This window comes from Macaca thibetana, chromosome 2, assembly GCF_024542745.1.
Source record: "Macaca thibetana thibetana isolate TM-01 chromosome 2, ASM2454274v1, whole genome shotgun sequence".
Classification (NCBI taxonomy): domain Eukaryota; kingdom Metazoa; phylum Chordata; class Mammalia; order Primates; family Cercopithecidae; genus Macaca; species Macaca thibetana.
Genome location: NC_065579.1, coordinates 9,056,129 through 9,078,091, shown reverse-complemented (window position 1 = coordinate 9,078,091; position 21,963 = coordinate 9,056,129). Strand labels below are relative to the sequence as shown.

Genomic DNA, 21,963 nt, shown 5'->3' with positions numbered 1-21,963 from the left:
GGCAGGTAATGCTGAAGAAATGGAGAATGACATGGCTCTTGTGAAGAGGTTCACTGAGAGAAGACAAGCATCTTTAATGCCAGTACTGTTTTCTAAATCTGAAGTATGATACTTTTTGTTATACTCAAACTGTACTCAAACTTATTTATTTATTTTTTTAAACAGAGTCTTGCTCTGTCACCCAGGCTGGAGTGCAGTAGTGCGATCTCAGCTCACTGCAACCTCTGCCTCCCAGGTTCAAGCAATTCTCCTGCCTCTGCCTCCCAAGTAGCTGGGATTTTACCCTGCCACCACGCCTGGCTAATTTTTCTACTTTTAGTAGAGATGGTGTTTCACCATGTTGGCCAGGCTGGTCTCGAACTCCTGATTTCACATGATCCGCCCACCTTGGCCTCCCAAAGTGTTGGGATTAAAACAGCTCCCAGCCTCAAATTGGCCTTTATTGAACTGTTGTGAGAGGGAAACAAAATCCCCAAACATGCCTTTTCTTTGCCTCTGACTCAAGTTCTGGCAACTAAGTGTGGCCAGCTATGCCTTTCGAGCTGATTAGGAGTTTTCAGGGTGCCTTTCACACTGATTAAAAATTTCTCAGGGTAGTTATTCATCCACTTCTCTGAGAAACAAACATTTACTGGTGGCCAACTATGATGGATCCATCTGCGCTTTTAGAAAAAGCAAAAAGAATCGTCTTAAGATTGTACAGTTTTTCTGTAGGACAGAAATCTTTCAGTATGGCGTGGAGCAGAATCCTCAATGATGAAAAGACTGGAAAGCTCTGGACTGGTGGTAGGTTTCTAGCTCTGACAGTCTAGGATGGAGCACCAGAATGAGAAATTCAATGGCAAATGGGAGTAGAAAGCATATGGATTTGAGCCAGGACCACATTCTGATCTCTGTGCCCCAAACCTTTTTGTCTTTCCACTGTAACAACATCAGTATTAAAACTTCTGTTTCTATAACTTTAAATTGTCCAATATTATGTATTTTTTCTCTTTCAGGCAAAATATAATAGGTTTGAGGCGCCTTACAAATTTTACTTTTTTTTCTGATGTGAGAAAAATTTAAAACATTTTATGTGACCCTAAAAGCTATTTTTTTCCTTCTCATTTTAAAAGAAAGTAAAATATTTCAAGGACTTCTGAAAGTTTTGTGAACCTCAGGCACTGTGCTTCTTGCACCTAAAGGATTCGTCAGCCTGGTTCTGGGGGAAAGAGAAAGGCTTCATTCAGCCTGCAGCACTCGCTGTGGGACTGCGGATGCACGGGAAGCTGGGGATTGGTCCTGTTTCGTGGAAGCTGTATCTCTGAGCCCAGAACTGACTGGCCTCAGACATTTGGCAAAAGTGTCTCCAGTTTGCCAGTGCATAAGTCTAATGGCTGTTTCTTTGCTTTTCTTCTAAATGCAGCAACTTAAAGAGTAGGAAAGAGCAGTGAACTGGAGTCCAGAAAACTAGAGGTCTGGTAGCATGTTTTGATGCTATGGAGCTGTGTGGCCATGGACAGCCTTCATCTCAGGGGGTCTGTTTCAATATTTGCCAAATAAAAAAGTTGAATTAGACAATAACTTTTAAGCTATAATTTCTACCCTACATGCTTCTATAATATTATTAGAAAAAGTCTCACAGAGATAGACGCAGTTACTTATAAATGGAAACAGTTCTACTTAGACCAGGATCTGGAAATAAGTTATTTACTATAATACTGTATTAAATTTACTTGTGAATTTTCTGGCAGCTGAGAAATATAGTATTTCTATTGTCTGATCAAAGACAAGGTAGTACTTCTTTAAGGCTTTATTAAGGCTACTGCCATTTAATTTTTTTAAAAAAAGCAAAAATTGATGCACAATCCACTACTTCAATAAATGCAGATATTTTCTTTCTAGTCTTTACCAATGTGAAATTATTCAATGGAACACTGCAAGATAAAATGTTTTGGTTTCCTGCTTTATTTCACTCAGGAAGGTACAACCTTTATTCTCGTGCTACTGCAATGTCTGTGCGCTATTTTAAATGCCTGTACAATACCAATTGGATATACTTAGCCATTCATTGAACATTAGGTGTTTAGTTGGTTTTCAATTTTTCATCACTACTCAGAATAAGCAATTAATATTGTAGTGTTTTGCTTCTTTAAGATAGTTTTTATTACATGAATTCCCTGGAATGAGAAGATTCCATTAAAAAGTGTGAACATCAGCTGGGCAAGGTGGCTCACGCCTACAATCCCAGGACTTTGGGAGACCGAGGCGGGCGGATCACGAGGTCAAGAGATCAAGACCATCCTGGCCAACATGGTGAAACTCCATCTCTACTAAAAATACAAAAAATTAGCTGGGCGTGGTGACATGGCGTGTAGTCCCAGTTACTAGGGAGGCTGAGGCAGGAGAATCGCTTGAACCTGGGAGGCGGAGAATGCAGTGAGCCGAGATTGCGCCACTGCACTCCAACCTGGAGACAGAGCGAGCCTCTGTCTCAAAAAAAAAAAAAAAAAAAAAAAAAAAAAAGTGTGAACATCATTTGCTTATTTCTAAGTTTTGACCCTTTGTTTTCCTATGAAATTGTGCTGCCTTTACTCTCTAAATGAAGATAAATTTACTGGGGAATATTACAGAACAGTAAATCTTTTTAGTTCTAAAAATTCCGAATGAGCTTGTTGCAGGGGATGATTGATCTATGTGAAAGCAATGGAACATTTGATTTTGACTGGATCTGCTACTGGTATTAATGTACCTTTAGCATTTCATAGAATCTAGCCTGTGCAGGGATAGAAGAACACCTGTTATTGAATTGGGAATGAACGAGGCCAGAGGTCGTGAGAAATAGAGTGGAATGTGTAGATGGGCAGCACGCTTCTCATACTGGGGAAGTTGAGGAAGTTCTATTTATTGTTCTTCTAATACGTTCCTGTGACTCGAATAGAGCTGGAATGACTCTGGATTGGGATAGCTGGGCTCAACTTCCCCACTATTTATGGCTGTGAGAATTTAAACGGAGCTGAGAGTTTCCTTCTTTCCTGGATCTCAAACAGCTTGGTCTCAGAGCACAGAGCTTCCCCAAGTGTTTCCAGAGAAGACAGCCTGAGGGAGAGGAAGTGGTGCTAATTAAATCCTCCCTCTGTTTTCCAGGCACAGGAGCCTTTCGCAGATGTCTGTTGTTAGGCGTGTGTTCACAGAGTGCACAAATACAGAAGCAGGCTTTCCTTCCCCAATGGCACAAATCTTCCTTCACAGGTTATAGAGAACTTTAGAAATGCATTTCCTTCCAACACCCACTGTGATAAAGGTGGCAGACCTACATACATAGAGCATGTAGCTGCCAGGGACAGGGAAGCCAGAGTGCCTCCTCTCTGTCTCTTTTCTATCTCTGTCTCTGTCTCTCTCTCTCTCTCTCTCTCTCTCTCTCTCACACACACACACACACACACACACACACTTTCTCCTGCTTCTTCATTCCTCATTTTCTCAGAGACCAATTTCTACCTTTTGCACACCTAACTTTAAAAAATTACCTAAAAGCTCACAGACATCTTTTCTGTCATAAGGCAGCATGATATGGTGCCTTATGACAGACGTTGGGTGTGCTGTACTGGGGGCACGGTTGGGAGGCCAGTTGCTACTATGACTATCAAAGTATGACCCTGGGTGATTCCCATCTACTCTGTGTTCCTCGGAAAGACGGGGAAAGAGTAAGTAGCTCTTCTAGGATTGCTGGAAAGATCGGATAAGAAAACATATAAATCTTAAAACATGTAAAGCAAACTGTGTAAGGCTTTCCACTTGTAAGTTACTTTAGCTGTGTTTTCTCCTACATTCAAATCCTCAGGGCAAACATGTATATAGATCCACATTTGACTGAGAGAGTCCAGTTCACTCCTATCATCCTGACATAATTGCCAGTAGCACCCTTTTCATGCCAAAATATCCAAAATTAGCTAATAAATTATAGGATCATACTATTTTTACCGCTTGTGAATACCCTAGTTAATCCCAGTTTCAAAAGTGGAAGCTTGCTGGGGTTAGGGGCTTTTTCTCACCTTCCTTTGTTTCACAAGAACCAAAGAAATTGATTAAAAACCACTTTTGTTTAAGAACAAGGAGGTGACTCTGAGAATAATATGGCATTCCTACTTTCATGTTGAAAATGGACATGAAACTTTCTAGGATAACATGCTCACTGTCAGCTTGAAATGATCTGAGTGCACAGTTTGCCAAGCTACCATGTGCCTTCTATTTTATTTTGCTTTGCTTTGTATGTACAAAATAGAAACCACTCTATTATATTTATTTATTTTAAACCATGTGTGATCATTACTAGCACCCACAGACATGGAAACAAAAATAAAAATCACCTCTAACGCTGTCATCTAGAGATAATTATTGTTAATATTTTATTTTACTTCTTTTCAGGCCCTCTTTTTAGATGTTTTTAAATCCGTTATATCATACATGTATGCCTGTATATACATATGCAGGTACATTTCCTTCCTTCCTTCCTTCTTTCTTTTCTTTTCCTTTCTTTCTTTTCTTCCCTTTCTTTCTTTTTCTTTCTTCCCTTTCTTTTTCTTTCTTTCTTTCTCTTTCTTTGTTTTTTCTTTCTCCTTTTTCCTTCTTCCTTTCCTTTCCTTTCCTTCTTCCTTTCCTTTCCTTTCCCTTTTATCTTTCTTCTCTTTCTAAATTATTTTAACAAATTGGAATAATATTATTTATAATATTTTGTAACTTACTTTTTTCCATTTATAATATATTTTGGATATTTTTTGGTGATGAAAATATACACTCACACTTGTATTTTATAGTATGGTACAACATATTTTATTTAGTCAACTTCTTACTGATGGATACTTTTTTATTTTTATTTTTTGGTGTTAGACACAATGTTGCATGAATGTCTAATGTTATTTTTATACACAGTGTTCTTCGATGAGATATAAATTGGTGTGTTTCTCTTTTACATGTAACGTGGTATATTTTTCTATTAGATGCGATATTGTAATGAACAAACTTTGTTGTTGTTGTTGTTGTTGTTTTTTGAGACAGGGTCTTGCTCTGTTGCCTAGCCTGGAGTGCAGTGGAATAATCTTGACTCACTGCAACTACCACTTCCTGTGCTCAGGTGATCCTCCCACCTCATCCTACTGAGCAGCTGGGACTATGGGCACATGACACCATGTCTGGCTAATTTTTGTATTTTTTGTAGAGACTGGGTTTTGCCATGTTGCCCAGGCTGGTCTCAAACTCCTGAGCACAAGGGATCTACCAGTCTCAGCCTCTTAGAGTGCTGGGATTACAGGCATGAGCCATGATGCCCAACTGAACAACTGTGTGTGTGTGTGTGTGTGTGTGTGTATGCAGGTGCATGCGTGTGAGTCTTTGGGTATTCATCTAAATTATTTCCTTAGAATAAATTTTTAGAATTCGAATTTTTCAGTTTAAAAACATGTTCAGTTCTAAGTGCTCTTATGCTCTATTATTACCCAAGAAGCACAAAAGAAAATGCATTATCATTGCTTTTAACTCTTAAGCTTTCAGTCTGGTGAATTTTCAACCAAAAATGCTATGCAATTTTGAAGAGAAATTGTCTGGTAATTATTTTATACAGCTCTTCTCTTGTTCAGGTTCCTGTCTCCTGGGATTAAAGATGAGAAAATGAAACTACTTGCAAACTCCTTTTCTCTGTCTGGAGAGTCTCTCCTTCACTCTTCTGGTAAATGACCTTGCAGGATTATGGATGGTATTTAGAAATCTGTGTTATGAAGCTGTATCCACCAATGCCTCTGTTTAGTTAACATGAGGGGTGTTTTTAAGTTTCAGGAATGCCAGTTGCTCATCATATTCTGTTTTGCCATAGCTAGGACACAGGTATACAGGCAGCATTTTTTCCAATGAGATTTTTCTGCCCTTGTTTTAGGCTGAAGAAATGTCAACAATTGGGAGTTTTGAAGGATTCCAGGCTGTGTCCCTGAAGCAAGAGGGAGATGACCAGCCCTCTGAGACTGACCACCTATCGATGGAAGAAGAGGACCCAGGCAAGGACCCGATGCCAAGACAGATTTCAAGGCAGTCAAGTGTGACTGAATCTACTCTTTACCCCAATCCTTATCATCAGCCTTATATCTCACGGAAGTACTTTGCTACACGGGTAAATTTATTGGTTCTCTTAAATACTACATAAAAATTCACCATAAAACATCTTAAAATCCTTCTGTGTATCACATATTTACCGAGCGTATTCACATTTGTTTCATGTAATCGTCATAATAATCATGAAGTAGGTATCCTTATCCCTATTTAAAGATGAAGGATCCGAACTTTAGATAATTTAAAGATCTATTTTAGATTCCAGAGGTAGTATTAAGAAGTATGTCCCCCAGCTTCCTTCTTTGGTTCCTCAGTTTGTGTTTATGCTAAACCTGATCTCAAAGAACTAATATTCTGTAAGGAGAGAACCATAGTAGCTAGAATACAAAGCTGTTAACCCGGTGAGGGTATTCATTGTGTGGGAAAGATATGGATAATGGAGTGGAGAGGGTTGCTAAGGATGCACTGACTCTCTAAGGTTTACAATGGGGTGCTCATATTACGACGTGGGGGCAGGTAGCTTTAAATCTCAAATCTACAGCTACCGTCTGGAGCTGAGCTCTCTTACGTGCGCAATGGAGCTGGGAAAGTAGATGGATGGGTAAGTAAGCAGGAGGGAGTTCGTATATCTAGATGTTAAAAAACAGTATTTTTAACTTTTAACATTTGGATCCAGTGGAGAGTGCTTCATAGGTTTCTAATACCTTTCCCTCTTGAGCTCTTCCTCCTACTTATAGATCCTCTTTCCAATCCTTCAACATTCTTATTAGCACAGTCATGGTTAGCTTAGGGGTTTTGATCAATCGGGGGCAAAATCAGGGAGTTTACACTACAGCAACAGAGAACATCTCATTTTCATGTGACCGTGGGAGATCTCTTTTTGGAAAAAAATGTATTTTAACTCATTCTCATAAAAAATTGGGGCCAGGGTTTTGTAACTTTTCCAAAGCTTTAATTAATAAATCCTGATTTGGTTGCTTTCAAAATATATCTTTGGTTTAGGTAAAGTTTTAACTAAAGCAACTTAACGAGTGTGTGTGTGTGTGTGTGTGTGTGTGCGTGCCTGTGTGAGTCTGTGTTTAAACATTGCATATACTCTTATGTGCAAGATGCTTTAGTAGGTGCTATACTATATGTGTGTTTGTGTGAGTGTCTCTGCATATGTAGAGCATATGGTTTGTTTTCCAAAGTATGTGAACTTTATTCAATATGCAAAGTTAAGCTGTGTGATATAGCTGCAAAGGAAATCAAAGCATCTCTTGGAGTTGTGCTATCTTTGATATTGATGATGTCAGGGTTTGATGATAGAAGAACACACTGTGATATAGAATAGGAGATTTATTATTGGGAGCTGATTTATTATGAGAGCTGGCTGAGACTATGGAAAATTGTCTTCTCTGAATCTGGTGTTGGGCCTGAAGTTAGAATAGGCCAACCAGTTGGCAATTGTGAAGAGGAAATAGGGAAAAAGGAATAAGAAAACAATTGCATGGACAAACTGGAATTTCTGGTGACAATGTTTAACTTATGAGGAAAAACTGAACCTATGTCTGTCTCCCACCAAGTTTAATCTTGATGATGTGAGGTCACTTTTAGAAGCTAGTGCTTTCATTACTGAGCTACACACTTAGCCAGCCCAGGAAGAGGAAAATCTTAGAAAGAAAGCCTGACCGTGATGGAAGGAGATGCAGGTACAGGGGCTACCCCTTGCCATCAGGTAAACCAGGATATCAGTTGCCATGAACATGAGTTGTCACAGTGCATGGTGACCTGCGCTGATCTTCAACAGGGAAAACAACTTATGTTTCAATTCTGCCTTTTGAATATTACACAGGTGTCTATTGTTGGCAGTCCTAATTGGGAAACACACCCAAAAAAGCAATTCTAGAAAATGTAGCTTCAGCTTAGCTAAACTGACAGAGACCAAATCCACTACACATGGTGATTGTATTGGTGTTGCACCATGTAGGATATACAGCAAACGCACATCCTTTATCTGTTTGATTCCCCAGAGCAATACTGGGAGGCAGGCAGGAGAGGGCTTACCATCCTTGTTTTAAAGATGAACATATGGAAATTTGAGAAAAATGAAGTGACCTGTCCAAGTCATATAATGTTTGTGGAAGAGCTGCAGCTAGATTCCGGGTCTTGATTCTGGATCTTCTTTCTCCAAGTCCAACACTCTCCTAACCATGTACAATAGAATTTATGGTTCCTTTATAAGGTTTTCAATGACTGATTCCAATCAATTCAAAGAATATCTCTTTCATTAGGTGTATCGAAAACAATCTTAAGTTCTCAAAAGCTTGTGAGGGAAAATCTTCTAATTATTAGTGAATCTAAAGTAAACCTGAAGACTCTGGGGACCAATAGGGAGATTTTCCCAAGGTACTCAGCATTTGCCCTCATTCAGACCAACAGACATAATATGAAGAGCTCTTACTGCCATGTGAGTAAAATAAATGTGCATTCACACAAGTGAGAACAATGGAAATACAACTGTTGGCTTAACTGAAATTTATAACGATAAACTTAAAAAACAGATCCAGCTTTACTAGCTTATAAACCACAAGTCTGCTAATGGGTGGTAGTTGAAAAAAACTGGAGAGAAATGTGTGTGTGTTGGGGGGGGCGCGGGATATTGTATGTATATGCATGTATTTCCTCATCTACAAAGTATAGATAAAACACCAGTTTTATATAGAAGTTTAAATAAGCTAACTTTGTAAAAGTTCTTAGTAGAGTGCATAACACATCTATCAATATTTTATAAATGGCATCTCATTGTTGTTATAAAGGCTTTCTCTTTTCTCTTGACTTTACATCCACTTTTCTGTAATTGGTCATAGGAAAGAACATTAAGATGCCTATGACCTCTTCATGATCTTCAGTGTAAGATATAAATGTAGACATATAGGGTCTGTAGCAGTAAAAAGGAAGCTAATTCATTTTCTCAAGGGATAATTCAATAAGATCAAGAATCTCAAAGATTCAAATCTATGAAGGAGTCATGATAAAATATGACTTCTTGAAGCTGAAATGAGATCTACAGATGATATAGTCATATGCTTCTCAATCTTTACCATGCAAAACATTATATTCTAGATTTCCACAAAGTCTTTGGTGATACTGATGCTCTCTGTCCTGAGACCACATTTTGAGCACCAGTGAGATAATCAACACACTTGTTCTCAAAGGAAAACAAGGCTCAGAGAAGGGAGAGTTGCTTGCTCAATGTCACAGTAGTTAGTGATCACTGACTTGCCCAAGAGGGTAGCAAGTGGCAAAGCTAGGGCTCGAACTAATTTCCCAATTTATAATTAGATTCAATTAAAAAGAAATCAACTTCTCATGGAGTAAGAATTTAAAGTGTATATGTTGTACATTCAGAAGGGTAGTCATTGAGTGGAGGAATTATGTGGTCAGGTATTTTATATTATTAAAATGTTTTAAAATTATTGCACAGGAGGTGGTTTATTGAAGAAAAATTAGAAAATGTAAATAAGCAAAGTAAAATAAAGATTATCGTTGCCCAAATTTAATCAAAATGTATTAAATCTGCTCTTATATATTTAGGTGCATATTCTTTTTTTCTTTCACTTATATATACACAATTTCTTGTGTAAAAATGGGATTATATGCCAACTATTATTTCCCATTTCAATAACATACTTCCATAATACAATTTTTAATAGTTTTATAATATCCAACTATAGGAATATACTACAATTTATTTAACTTTTGTTGTATATATAGGTTTCTTCCTGTCTAAATTTTTTAAGCTAGAAAGGAAAGTTACTCACTGGCTCCCTGTGGCAGGATAGTGCTCAATTTCTCCAGTGCCAGGAGTAAACAGCCAATGCCATAATCAGAAAGAAGCTCAATTATATGAATTACAAATTAGATTTACAAAGAGGTGACTGACACATAAATTAACTATTGACCAACAAGTCAATTTTAGCATCATAACCTCATATATGAGAACACATCTCTCAATACTGGATCATAAAAACAAGTATATCTGGCCGGGCGCGGTGGCTCACGCCTGTAATCCCAGCACTTTGAGAGGCCGAGGCGGGCGGATCACGAGGTCAGGAGATCAAGATCACAGTGAAACCCCGTCTCTACTAAAAATACAAAAAATTAGCCGGGCGCGGTGGTGGGCGCCTGTAGTCCCAGCTACTCGGGAGGCTGAGGCAGGAGAATGGCGTGAACCCGGGAGGCGGAGCTTGCAGTGAGCCGAGATCGCGCCACTGCACTCCAGCCTGGGCGACAGAACTAGACTCCGTCTCAAAAAAAAAAAAAAAAAAAAAAAAACCAAAAAACAAGTATATCTGGCCCCTTAAACCTCCTGTATCCTTTATGGATCACTCTGGGATGTTACTTCCTTTCCTCAGGCTTCCAACCTATTATCTATTTTCTGACACTGTGTGCCTCTGACTTAGCTTAGGAGCTCCCACTAGAAGGGTCTTGAGGAATACTGAATCCAACCTTTGATGCACACAAATGAGGTATGACTTGGTGCCAAGGTCAACCAGCAACCTCTGGGCCATGCAAGAACTAGAAGACAGGCCTGGAACCCAGAACTCTCGATGCTTTCTACCACAGCCCACTGCCTCTGACTTTGGAAAATGAATGAAAGGTCACAGAAACAAAGATCCAAACCACTTGCCATCAGTCTGCTTGGATAACCTTTTCCTTTGGTTTTAGTTCATCTGCTATTATTGCTTAGACATATCTAAAAAAGGCCCAGTGGCTTCTCTGAACAAAAGTACCCCTCAAGGCTAATAACTAGAGGTATATTATGATAATCTTCTTGGTTGTGGAGACTGATATTCAAAAGCAACTTCTTATGAAAGGAACAATACTTAGTCCACATGGGGAAAGATATTTTTAAACTCTCTGTAGGACTCTATATTTGCAGATACCTTATCAGAAAGTTGAAAGCGATTTGGGATGGGGAATTATCTCTAAATTTATACTCGAGAATGTAAATTACATACAAACTAATGGGACTGAAACTATTTGATCTTTTAATATTTAATTAACGGTTCCCCGTGGCGTTTTTATAGTCTGTGTTCTATTGTGAGCAACGAGACTTTAATAAGCAGGTTCAGGACTTCCCATTGTGTAGCAAGATGTCATAGCTTCCATGACACTAATTTGGCTTTCATACTCTCTTTCTTTCCCTCTTCTCTTGCTATAGGGTTCCGTGTCTTGCTCTCACATTGGGAACAAATAAATATATTGGTTGTGTTATTGCCGGTGTGGGCTTCTTTCTGGTGTAGAAAATAGTCATCTCACTGGGCAAAAGGTTTCTTGATTCCCTCCAACCCTGAAATCCTGTGAAGACTATTAAAACATAAATTATTTTTCTTTATGAGAGCAGAGGACTAACCACAATGAGATACGATACATTCCCTTCATTTTCAGGTAAAGACAAATTTGCTTTGACTTTAAAAGACATATCTGATTTAGAGCTGATTTTCTTACTTTATGTGTTCATTGCAAAGTGACTCCAGTCTGGACATGACAAGAGAGACCGAAGTGTCTGAGTTTGCAGAGACATTCTTTTCTATACCACTGCTGTTTAGCTAAGGAGCTCATTACATGGAGAAAAATTAGCACAGACATGGACATTATTTGTGTGACAACTGGCCTCAGGCTAGTCTAGCTCAAGGAAATGTAAGGAAACAAACACATATGTTTTCAAAATTCCCCCAGTAGGTTTGCTTTAACTAAAACTATTCAGTGCTAGACTATAAAAGACAATATTGCCTGTTATGTTGTGTCGGATGATGTGTACATATTATTCCACCATATTTCCCTGTTTGTCTTAGGCTGCATGATGTCTCAGAGCTGATTATTCAATTACAGTAAACATTTGATCCCCAAATTCTGGTATAACTATTTTCCTATATAATGTCAGCCATAATGGGAATGATGATAAATATTTTATTAATCAGTATTTATCATTTTATATATAATAATATAATATATATAGTGTTTTGTAGCATGACTCAGTTACAGTTATTATCTTATCCATCTAATAAATGAGCAAACTGATGTGTAGAATAACAAAATGGTGTACAGTGGATCCTCATAAGAAAGGCTGAGATTTAAACCTAATGTCCTAGACACAAGTCAATGTATTTACACTTTTATATTTGGCACTGAATGACTAAAGTTAACTTATTATAATAACTATAATAGTAAGATAGGGGAGAGTACAATTCTGTATCTGGGTATATTTTCCTTCTGGGTTCTATAAAGGCTTGACCTACATTTTTACCAAAGATAAGAACTGCACAGTGAGAAGATTGATAGAAATCCAGAGACTACCAATTCATTCTGTAAAGAACATGCTTTATTTTTTGTGTCTAACTTTTGAAAAGGTATACAGCAAAACATCACCTTCATATTCTATCTTCATCACATTCTTTGTGACCCATAGGGAACCAACGTTAATAGTTTCTATATATCCTTCAAGAGTTACTTTAGGCATAGAGAAGCAAATACAAATATTTGTTTTTATTCCCTGTCCTCCTTTTTATACAGAAAATGGCATATTTTACCATCTCTTCTGATCATTTTTTTCTTTCATTTGATAATACATTTAAAAATCTTTCCATATGAACACAATTTTCTTCACACCTTTAATAACTTCATCATATTGCATTGTATGAATGTATCCTATAATATATATCCATAGTTCTTTATTGAGAGATGTTTGTGGTTTTTTTTCCAGAAATTTTTGCTATCCAAAAACAAGCCTGCAAAGAATACTTTATAGATATGTCATTTTGTATATATGCAAAAATTTCTTTAGTATAATTTCACAGAAGTGAAAATCTGGATCAAAGGATAGATCACTTTCCATTTTGATAGGCTTTGCCAATTATTTTCCATAAGCGAGGCAAATAAGGTTTTAAAAATTCTACATGATTATATTCATCTTCACATATCTTTGGCAAAGTGCCTGGCATAAAAGCATTCAATAAAATGCTTATTTTAGGATTATTTCATTACTCTTTAACTCTACTTAACAATTTTTTCTTCTGAAAAATATTAGTCTCACTACTAAGTTACATTTGTTGAGACCAAAATTATGTGAATACAGGAAGAGAGACCCCAAAAAATACCCATGTTGAGTCATCAAGGGAAGTATTATTTTTGAGAGGACAAGTGGGACTGGAAGAGTCAGACTGCATCACAGGGAGCAGAGGTTGAGTGTAGGGAAAATTGTCATAGAATCATAGGCAACTCCCCTCCAGAGTCATCTAGCCCTGCCAGTGGGGTCACTGGAGGTGACTGATGTTGGCACAACCTTCTATCTGTTGAAGTACATTTGAGCAGTGGTTCTCTTAGTGCAGCCTCCACACCATGAGTGGCTCCCAAGGACTTGTTAGAAATACAAATTCTCAGGTCCCACCCTGGTCCAGCAGAATAACATTCTCTGGGTATAGTTCCAGAAATCTATGTTTTAACACATACTTCAGGTGATTCTGATGGGCATTGAAATTTAAGAGTCATCGAGCTAGAGAGTCTATGAACTTGCTAGAACAGATGGCAATCAATCTTTAAGCTAAGGCTGGGCCTATAAGTAGTAACACCTGTTCGGGGAAGGCTGCAGAAAATGAGGTGAGGAGACAGACCGAGTTTATCTCCCTGAGTCAGCTAAAATTTATTGTCAGAGCGTTGGAAGAAGGTTATTTTGTGTTTTATTGACATGTGCTCTAGGAAAAGAAAAAAAGGTTTAATTTAAAAATGTACAGATTCCTAAAGGCTTTGAACTTTATAATGCTTGTTTGGGAAAACTGTTCCTCTGAAAGTGGCTGTCTTCATTTATATATTAAAATCTGAGTAAGATTGTAGAAGATGGGGCCTAGACCACTTTTTCTCCACCCAAGGAGAAAAGCTTGCTAGAGTTCAAGACTAAGTTCTCTGGAAGGCAGTTAGGCATACAGGCAACTGAATAAACCATATCCTTTGTGACCAGCTTTCCCGAGAAGCTGCTGGAATATACTAACTAATCGTAAGAGCAAAGTGGGCTAAGTCTGCTCTAAACTAGGTATTTTCTTCTTTCCACCTAGCCGGGGGCCATTGAGACTGCCATGGAAGACTTGAAAGGTCACGTAGCTGAGACTTCTGGAGAGACCGTTCAAGGCTTCTGGCTCTTGACAAAGTAAGTAGTTACAGCTGAGTGAAGGGCCGTGGAAATACAGCGTTTTCCTTGACATCACTGTAACAGAATAGGAGATGAACCTGTGGTAGAATTTGTCTGGTGGCTACATAAGATAAATGATTGAATTATCAGGCTAGTCACATTTTCTGGCATTCCATGGGGATGGTATGACCAGATATGACTCCTATGTATGACCAGATGATATGACTCCTATAACTGTTTTTTGGGCTGGTCCCCTCACTCAACCATCACTACGTCTACCTTAGGTCAGGCCTGTATCACCACTCTCAAAGACTGTTATATCGGCTTCCTAATTCTCTCATTCTAATCTCTCTTATTTAAAATCACTCCCCCTATAAACATATTGAACTACTACTCATCTCATTTTAGGTGTCACAGAAAGAAAGTCTGGGAAAGAAGATAGATAAAATCAACATAGACACTTTGAATTTGATCTTATATACAATCATATGAACAGGAAAACCAGGGAAATCATGAAGAGAGCTAAGACAGGTGCATTTCCAGAGTTAGAATAAAAACCAAGTCTAACATTCAAGCCCTTATTGTGTCAATAACTGCCTGCATTCCCCCCAAAGATTACCTTATCCGTAAGAGCTCTGATTGATAACTGCCTGCATTCCCCCCAAAGATTACCTTATCCATAAGAGCTCTGATTGATAACTGCCTGCATTCCCCCCAAAGATTACCTTATCCATAAGAGCTCTGATTGATAACTGCCTGCATTCCCCCCAAAGATTACCTTATCCGTAAGAGCTCTGATTGATAACTGCCTGCATTCCCCCCAAAGATTACCTTATCCGTAAGAGCTCTGATTGATAACTGCCTGCATTCCCCCCAAAGATTACCTTATCCGTAAGAGCTCTGATTGATAACTGCCTGCATTCCCCCCAAAGATTACCTTATCCGTAAGAGCTCTGATTGATAACTGCCTGCATTCCCCCCAAAGATTACCTTATCCGTAAGAGCTCTGATTGATAACTGCCTGCATTCCCCCCAAAGATTACCTTATCCGTAAGAGCTCTGATTGATAACTGCCTGCATTCCCCCCAAAGATTACCTTATCCGTAAGAGCTCTGATTGATAACTGCCTGCATTCCCCCCAAAGATTACCTTATCCGTAAGAGCTCTGATTGATAACTGCCTGCATTCCCCCCAAAGATTACCTTATCCGTAAGAGCTCTGATTGATAACTGCCTGCATTCCCCCCAAAGATTACCTTATCCGTAAGAGCTCTGATTGATAACTGCCTGCATTCCCCCCAAAGATTACCTTATCCGTAAGAGCTCTGATTGATAACTGCCTGCATTCCCCCAAAGATTACCTTATCCGTAAGAGCTCTGATTGATAACTGCCTGCATTCCCCCCAAAGATTACCTTATCCGTAAGAGCTCTGATTGATAACTGCCTGCATTCCCCCCAAAGATTACCTTATCCGTAAGAGCTCTGATTGATAACTGCCTGCATTCCCCCCAAAGATTACCTTATCCGTAAGAGCTCTGATTGATAACTGCCTGCATTCCCCCCAAAGATTACCTTATCCGTAAGAGCTCTGATTGATAACTGCCTGCATTCCCCCCAAAGATTACCTTATCCGTAAGAGCTCTGATTGATAACTGCCTGCATTCCCCCCAAAGATTACCTTATCCGTAAGAGCTCTGATTGATAACTGCCTGCATTCCCCCCAAAGATTACCTTATCCGTAAGAGCTCTGATTGATAACTGCCTGCATTCCCCCCAAAGATTACCTTATCCGTAAGAGCTCTGATTGATAACTGCCTGCATTCCCCCCAAAGATTACCTTATCCGTAAGAGCTCTGATTGATAACTGCCTGCATTCCCCCCAAAGATTACCTTATCCGTAAGAGCTTTGGTTGCAGATGCCACCACAAAGATGGTCACATTTCTAGCCTTCCCAGAAATTATATTGTTTGTGTGACCATCTCTTTCCCCGTCAAGTAAATATTAGTAATACCATGGTCTTTATAATAATAAGTAAAATACCCCCATAATAAGAGAAAAAGGCAATTATTTTTTACTACAGAAGACTTAATATTAAACAGATAATTTGATTAGACCACCCAGTTCAGATACTTGATTAATTTAGTAAGTTCTGTTTTCCGGCTTAGTAACCTTTTTTGTTTGTTCGTTTGAGACGGAGTCTCTCTCTGTCACCCAGGCTGGAGGGCAGTGGTGCGATCTTGGCTCACTGCAAGCTCCGCCTCCCGGGTTCCCGCCATTCTCCTGCCTCAGCCTCCCGAGTAGCTGGGACTACAGGCGCCCGCCACCGCGCCTGGCTGATTTTTTGTATTTTTAGTAGAGACGGGGGTTTCACCATGTTAGCCAGGATGGTCTCGATCTCCTGACCTCGTGGTCCGCCTGCCTCGGCCTCTCAAAGTGCTGGGATTACAGGCATGAGCCACTGCGCCCAGCCCTGGCTTGGTAACTTGATCACAAAAGGGTTCAGCAGAGAAGCTCAGTGATTCCTATGCCTTGAGCAAATAATCATTAATCTTTAACTCCTGGGCAGGATGTCTTGTTAGACTAAGTTTCAGGAGGGCAACACTTGAATGTTTTACCATCCAGGCCAGCAGAACAAATTTTTCAATCAGTGGGAAGTAGCACCATTATCACCTGTGAGTTCATCTGACTGATCACCATTTTATACTATTGTTCCAAATGCGTTCCAGGCATTAAATACAAGTGAACTCTTAGACACCAACCTATCTGTCAGTTTTGGGTTTTTGTTTCTTCACGCATAAAATGGAGATAATAGTATGTATCTGAAGAATTCTTGAGAGGACCAAGTGAGATAACATTGGTAAATTAGCAAAACACCTAGCACATGGACTTTCAATAGCAGTTAGTGCCCCTCTTAGTTCACAAGTAGTAACTATTAGTAAGAGGCTCTTTTTCGTAGTGTCCGCCTTCATTTCTATCCTATCCATCTCTGTCATTTCTGGGTTACCGCTAATGAAAAGGAAACTCTGTAATTCAGGCTTTTTCCTAATTCACTTTTACCAACACTCATTTCATTTCCCACTCCCCACTTTCCATCCAGAGTGAAATTTGACTTCTGCAAATGAATAGTCGGCCTTGATTAGAATAGGTGTCAACATAGATTTTGGAGATCCAATCAGTAGTAAACACTTAACTAATTTGTTTCTAGATTGCAACTCCCTTACAAGAAAGAATACATAAATGTGGTATTTCTAAATCTAGTCAGGGCTGTTGTTGAGTTCTCAGATAACAAAACTGGTAATTTATTTAATATTGCACATTTTAATTAGTTTTATTTATATAGAAATATGCTTTTTTGTTTGCTTGATTATTTTTATTCAGTGATTATAAAGATGTGTCGATATAAATTGTCCAAAGCTAAGTCAGACTATGAATTGTATTGAAGCTTAGCACTACAATTCTGCATGCTTGATTTAACATCAACTACAATGATTGGTAACATCAGTAGTTTTCAGAAAAATATGAACAGCTGTCCCCCAAAGACCCAAACTTTGAACCCAGCTTGAACCTAATAGGAAGCTCAAAAGTTGGTAAGGCCTATCTAGAAACTCATTTTACATTTCTCTTTTGTTTTGTGGTAGGTATTTAAATTAACTACAACAATGAGGGATGAGTCCTGCATACATGCAATTTCTTACTATCATATTTGCTTGTTTGCTTGCAGACTTTCTTCCTTTGCACTTTGGAACCCATCCATCTCCTTTAAATCGTAGTTCCTTGGTGTTCTTTTAGGTCTTCTCTCTGCCAAAATCCTTTACCTCCTCTTCCCCATTAAAACCTACTTTCCGGAGAAGTTCTGATTTCAGTCATTTCTGCCATAGTGAGAATTTGACAGTTTATTTTCTTTCTTCGTGGGTTCCGAGATGCATTATGCAATGGAAAGAGCTGCTAGTTGTAAAGACGGTGGTTCAGGCATCTGGTCCAAATAAATAAGGTTCCTAGTCTAGCCACTGTTACTTTTCAAGCAGAAAAGTAAGAAAAAATAATTGTCAAAAAGAGGAGCATTCATGGAGGATTTGAATGGCCTTTCATATTTAAGCCTTTTTGTTTGTTTGTTTGAAAATTCTAGCACACCAAGGTAGGGAAAGGCAAAAACAACAACAATGAGAACACATAAACAAAAATCCCAACTCCCCCAACAGCAACCACAAAACAAAAAAACTAAACAAAATAAACAAACATGCAGGCCCAGAAAGGTGAGAGCTTGCAATTACTCCTGGCTTCTTTTTATAACGGAATGAGACCCATTTATTTAGTTCTTATGAATTACAGGAGCTGTAATGTGGACCAACTGCCCTAGCCTCACCAACCACACAAGATTCTCTTTTATGTATGACAAAAATGACTGAGCTTCATGCACATTAACTTTTAGCTCATTTCATGGAGATGGGACACTCCTGGCTGCTTGTCTAGCAACCTGGCTGCCTGTCTAGCATGTCTGGCTTTGGAACAAGGATTCCCATTTCAGAATGATGAGAGTAAAAGCCCTTTTACTGTGTATAGCACATTATAAATTATTTTCACATCTGCGAACTTATGTTAGCTTCACAACAACTTTGTTGGTTTTATGATTCCCATTTTATAAATGAGGAATGTGGGCTGGAGAACATGAAGTGCCCAAATGAGGAACGTGTAAGTGTTAGAGCAAGGAAAATAGACTGCACCCCTGCATTGGCCTTGAGGCTGATTGGGTTCTAATTATTTCCAAAGATGCAGGGGTGAGTTGATTGATGAACTCAGCTCAATCTTTAGTCATGTTTGATCAGAGTCCTTTAATCAGAAGTAGTTTGATGTAGGAGGGCAAGGTGGGAATTGTCAAGAGAAGAGACTGGAAAAGAGCCTAAGTGCCTTTGCATCATGTTAAAGAACTTAGGTTCTATCCCATATGTGATGGGGAGGCACTGAAGGGTTGAGAAAGTACAATCAATTTCCATTTTATAAAGATCACTATCGGCCCTCAACCTTTCATCTAAAATTGTTGGGACTAGATGTGAATCAGAAATGAGAATTTTTTCAGATTTCAGAAGAATAAAACAATGCATATGTTGTTTATTTTACTAACATTAAGTTGGTAAAGTCATTTTCCAAGAAGTGGTACTCAAATTAATTCAGGTAAGCTGCTTTGTGATTCTCTAAATTGACATGGACACATTATTCAATAAAATCAGAAAAACAAGTTTGCAGGCACTTCGGAAGAGAACACAAAGAGAATAAACAGAGAGTCCAAGAGGGGCACTGGAGAGATGCAGCCCTAAACTTCAGCTAGATCCCAGTTTAGCTGACATCATTAAGAGAATTCTAATGAATCTTCAATTGGGATTCAGGCCTCCAGCCGAGCTCATCCAGGAGTGTTATATACAGCTACAAAGGCAGGATAGTATTTATTTCCACCTTGCAGTTTCCTATTACCCTTTTATTGGCCCTTCTGAAACAAAGCGATTATTTTAAAAATTATGTGTATGCGTTTAGAACCGATCCATTAAGCCGGCACCAAGGAGAACGTCTTGACACTCTATGGAATCTCAAAAAGTATGATATGTTGGCAATAAAATGGCTCTTCAGCAGAATGTGTTTGAGGTGTCTTTGTCTACAATGGTTAAAGAGACAGGAGGAGACAGCGCCTTCCTCCACACACGTTAGTGTGAAGTGGTCGTGGTGGATTGTTGTTCTTATTCTTCTTATTCCTCATTGAGAGTAGTTGCCTAAGGTATCTAAGAAGCGGTAATTCTTGCTCTTCATCTTTGTAAAAGATACTGAAAATATGTTTCATTATTCCCCCAAGTCCACCTAGTGTCTATCTCAGGGCTTCAGTGTAATTAATATGTGAAATCGAACTGTCTATGCATAACATATAGACAGTAGAATCAAAGTGAAGTTGAAGAGTCAGCCAGGTGTCATAGAGAAAGCACTGAATTCAGAATCAGAAGGTTTGGCTTTGAATCCTGGATCTACTACTTACTATCAGTAAAGCTGGGTGAACTTGGATAGGGTTTGTCTTTTTAATTTTTTTAATTGGCGAATTTGTTTTAATATGTCCTTTTTTGCTTTAATGTTCGATTTAATATGTTCTTGTTTTAATAGTTTTTCCTCTGTTGTGCAAAGATTCCCCGTGTAATAGGTCCTTTAGTTCATTAGATATTTACTATTCTTGAAAGAAGCACATCCACTTTTAATTTTTGAGATATATATATTATATATATATTATTCCAGCTTATATTTATGCATTCTTGCCAAAAATTGTTACATATTAATAATGGCATTTATTGAGCACTTAAAATGCACCAAATGTTTTGATGTCCATGCATTTGCTATTATGAGAACAAATGCATATAATTATTTTTAACTTTTATTTTAAGTTCAGGGGTACAAGTGCAGGTTTGTTACATAGGTAAACTTGTGTCATGGGGGTTTGTTGTACAGATTATTTCATCACCCAGGTATTAAGTCCAGTACTCATTAGTCATTTTTCCTGATTCTTTCCCTCCCCTCACCTTCTACCTTCTGGTAGGCCCAGTGTGTGTTGTTTCCCCTATGTGTCCATGTGTTCTCATCATTTAGCTCCCACTTATAAGTGAGAACATGGGGTATTTGGTTTTCTGTTCCTGTGTTAGTGTGCTAAGGATAATGACCTCCAAATCCAACTCCATCTATGTCCCTGCAAAGGACATGATATCATTCTTTTTTATGGCTGCATAGTATTCCATGGTATATGTGTACCACATTTTCTTTATCCAGTCTATTATTAATGGACATTTAGGTTGATTCTCTCTCTTTGCTATTGTGAAAAGTGCAAATGTATATAATTTTCATGATCTTCTCTAAATGGAACTTCTCTTAGTTTTTTCCTTATATTTTTCCTGATTACCATATAGTTTTTATAAAGTTACTCAATCATTCACCTATTATCAGACAATTACTGTCCAAACTGTCAATGACACACCAATGTAACGGTTTATTATTATTCTTTCAAAACTGAATCTCCAAGTAGGAAATATCTATCAGTGGGGCAGAGTAAGACTGTATGATTGGAAAGATAAATGAAACTCTATGAAGCATCCCCATTTATTTTTGGCTATTTCTACAATAATAATATTTCTATAGCACTTTATAGTTTAAAAAGTCTCTTCATTTCGATTAATCTTCACAGTAACAGTCTGAGGTAGGAAACATTACCTTCAGTTTATAAATGAGAGAATCTAGGCTCAGAAGAGTAACACAGCTCTGAAGTTGCAGGAATAAGGTTCCAGCCTGGTATGTTGCCTTCACTTTTGCCATAAGAGCCTTTCCACTGTTGTGCAAAGATGCCACATGTGCCTCAGTATTATATTGTAATCTTAGATGGACAAGGGTTGCCTCTTTCATATTTGGCATTCCCTGAAGAGCATACTGGCTGGATCTCCCCTGCAAAAACTTATTTGAAAAACAGAGAATGCTGCTTATTGGATTTGGTGCAGTAAGTGGAAGTGTGAAGGGCATCTGTGCTTCATTTAGGAAGATGCTGCGGAAGAAAGGGCTCTATTAGATCTTTAAATAAAGAAAAGGGCAGCCTGGGAGACAAAGGAACACTGAAGAATAGGTGATCAGGGATTGTTTTCCAGGCACAGGGCTGCCTCTTTTAAGTATCCTGGTCCCCAAAGCGACACTGTGTGTGATCGCTTTCA

The 21,963-nt window shown here is 38.5% G+C and overlaps 1 protein-coding gene across 8 annotated transcripts in view; it reads left to right on the top strand.

The window, feature by feature from the left end:
- Positions 1–21,963, top strand: part of TPRG1 (tumor protein p63 regulated 1) — a 219,753-nt gene that overhangs the window by 101,151 nt on the left and 96,639 nt on the right. For 5 of the 8 annotated variants that reach the window (XM_050776422.1, XM_050776426.1, XM_050776406.1 and 2 more), the window contains 3 exons: positions 5,616–5,704; positions 5,909–6,139; positions 14,172–14,263. In XM_050776422.1, the coding sequence (XP_050632379.1) occupies positions 5,918–6,139; positions 14,172–14,263 (314 nt within the window). In that variant the 5' untranslated portion in view covers positions 5,616–5,704; positions 5,909–5,917. The remainder of the gene's footprint in view (positions 1–5,615; positions 5,705–5,908; positions 6,140–14,171; positions 14,264–21,963) is intronic. The other 3 variants (XM_050776436.1, XM_050776441.1, XM_050776412.1) reach the window with 1 other exon arrangement.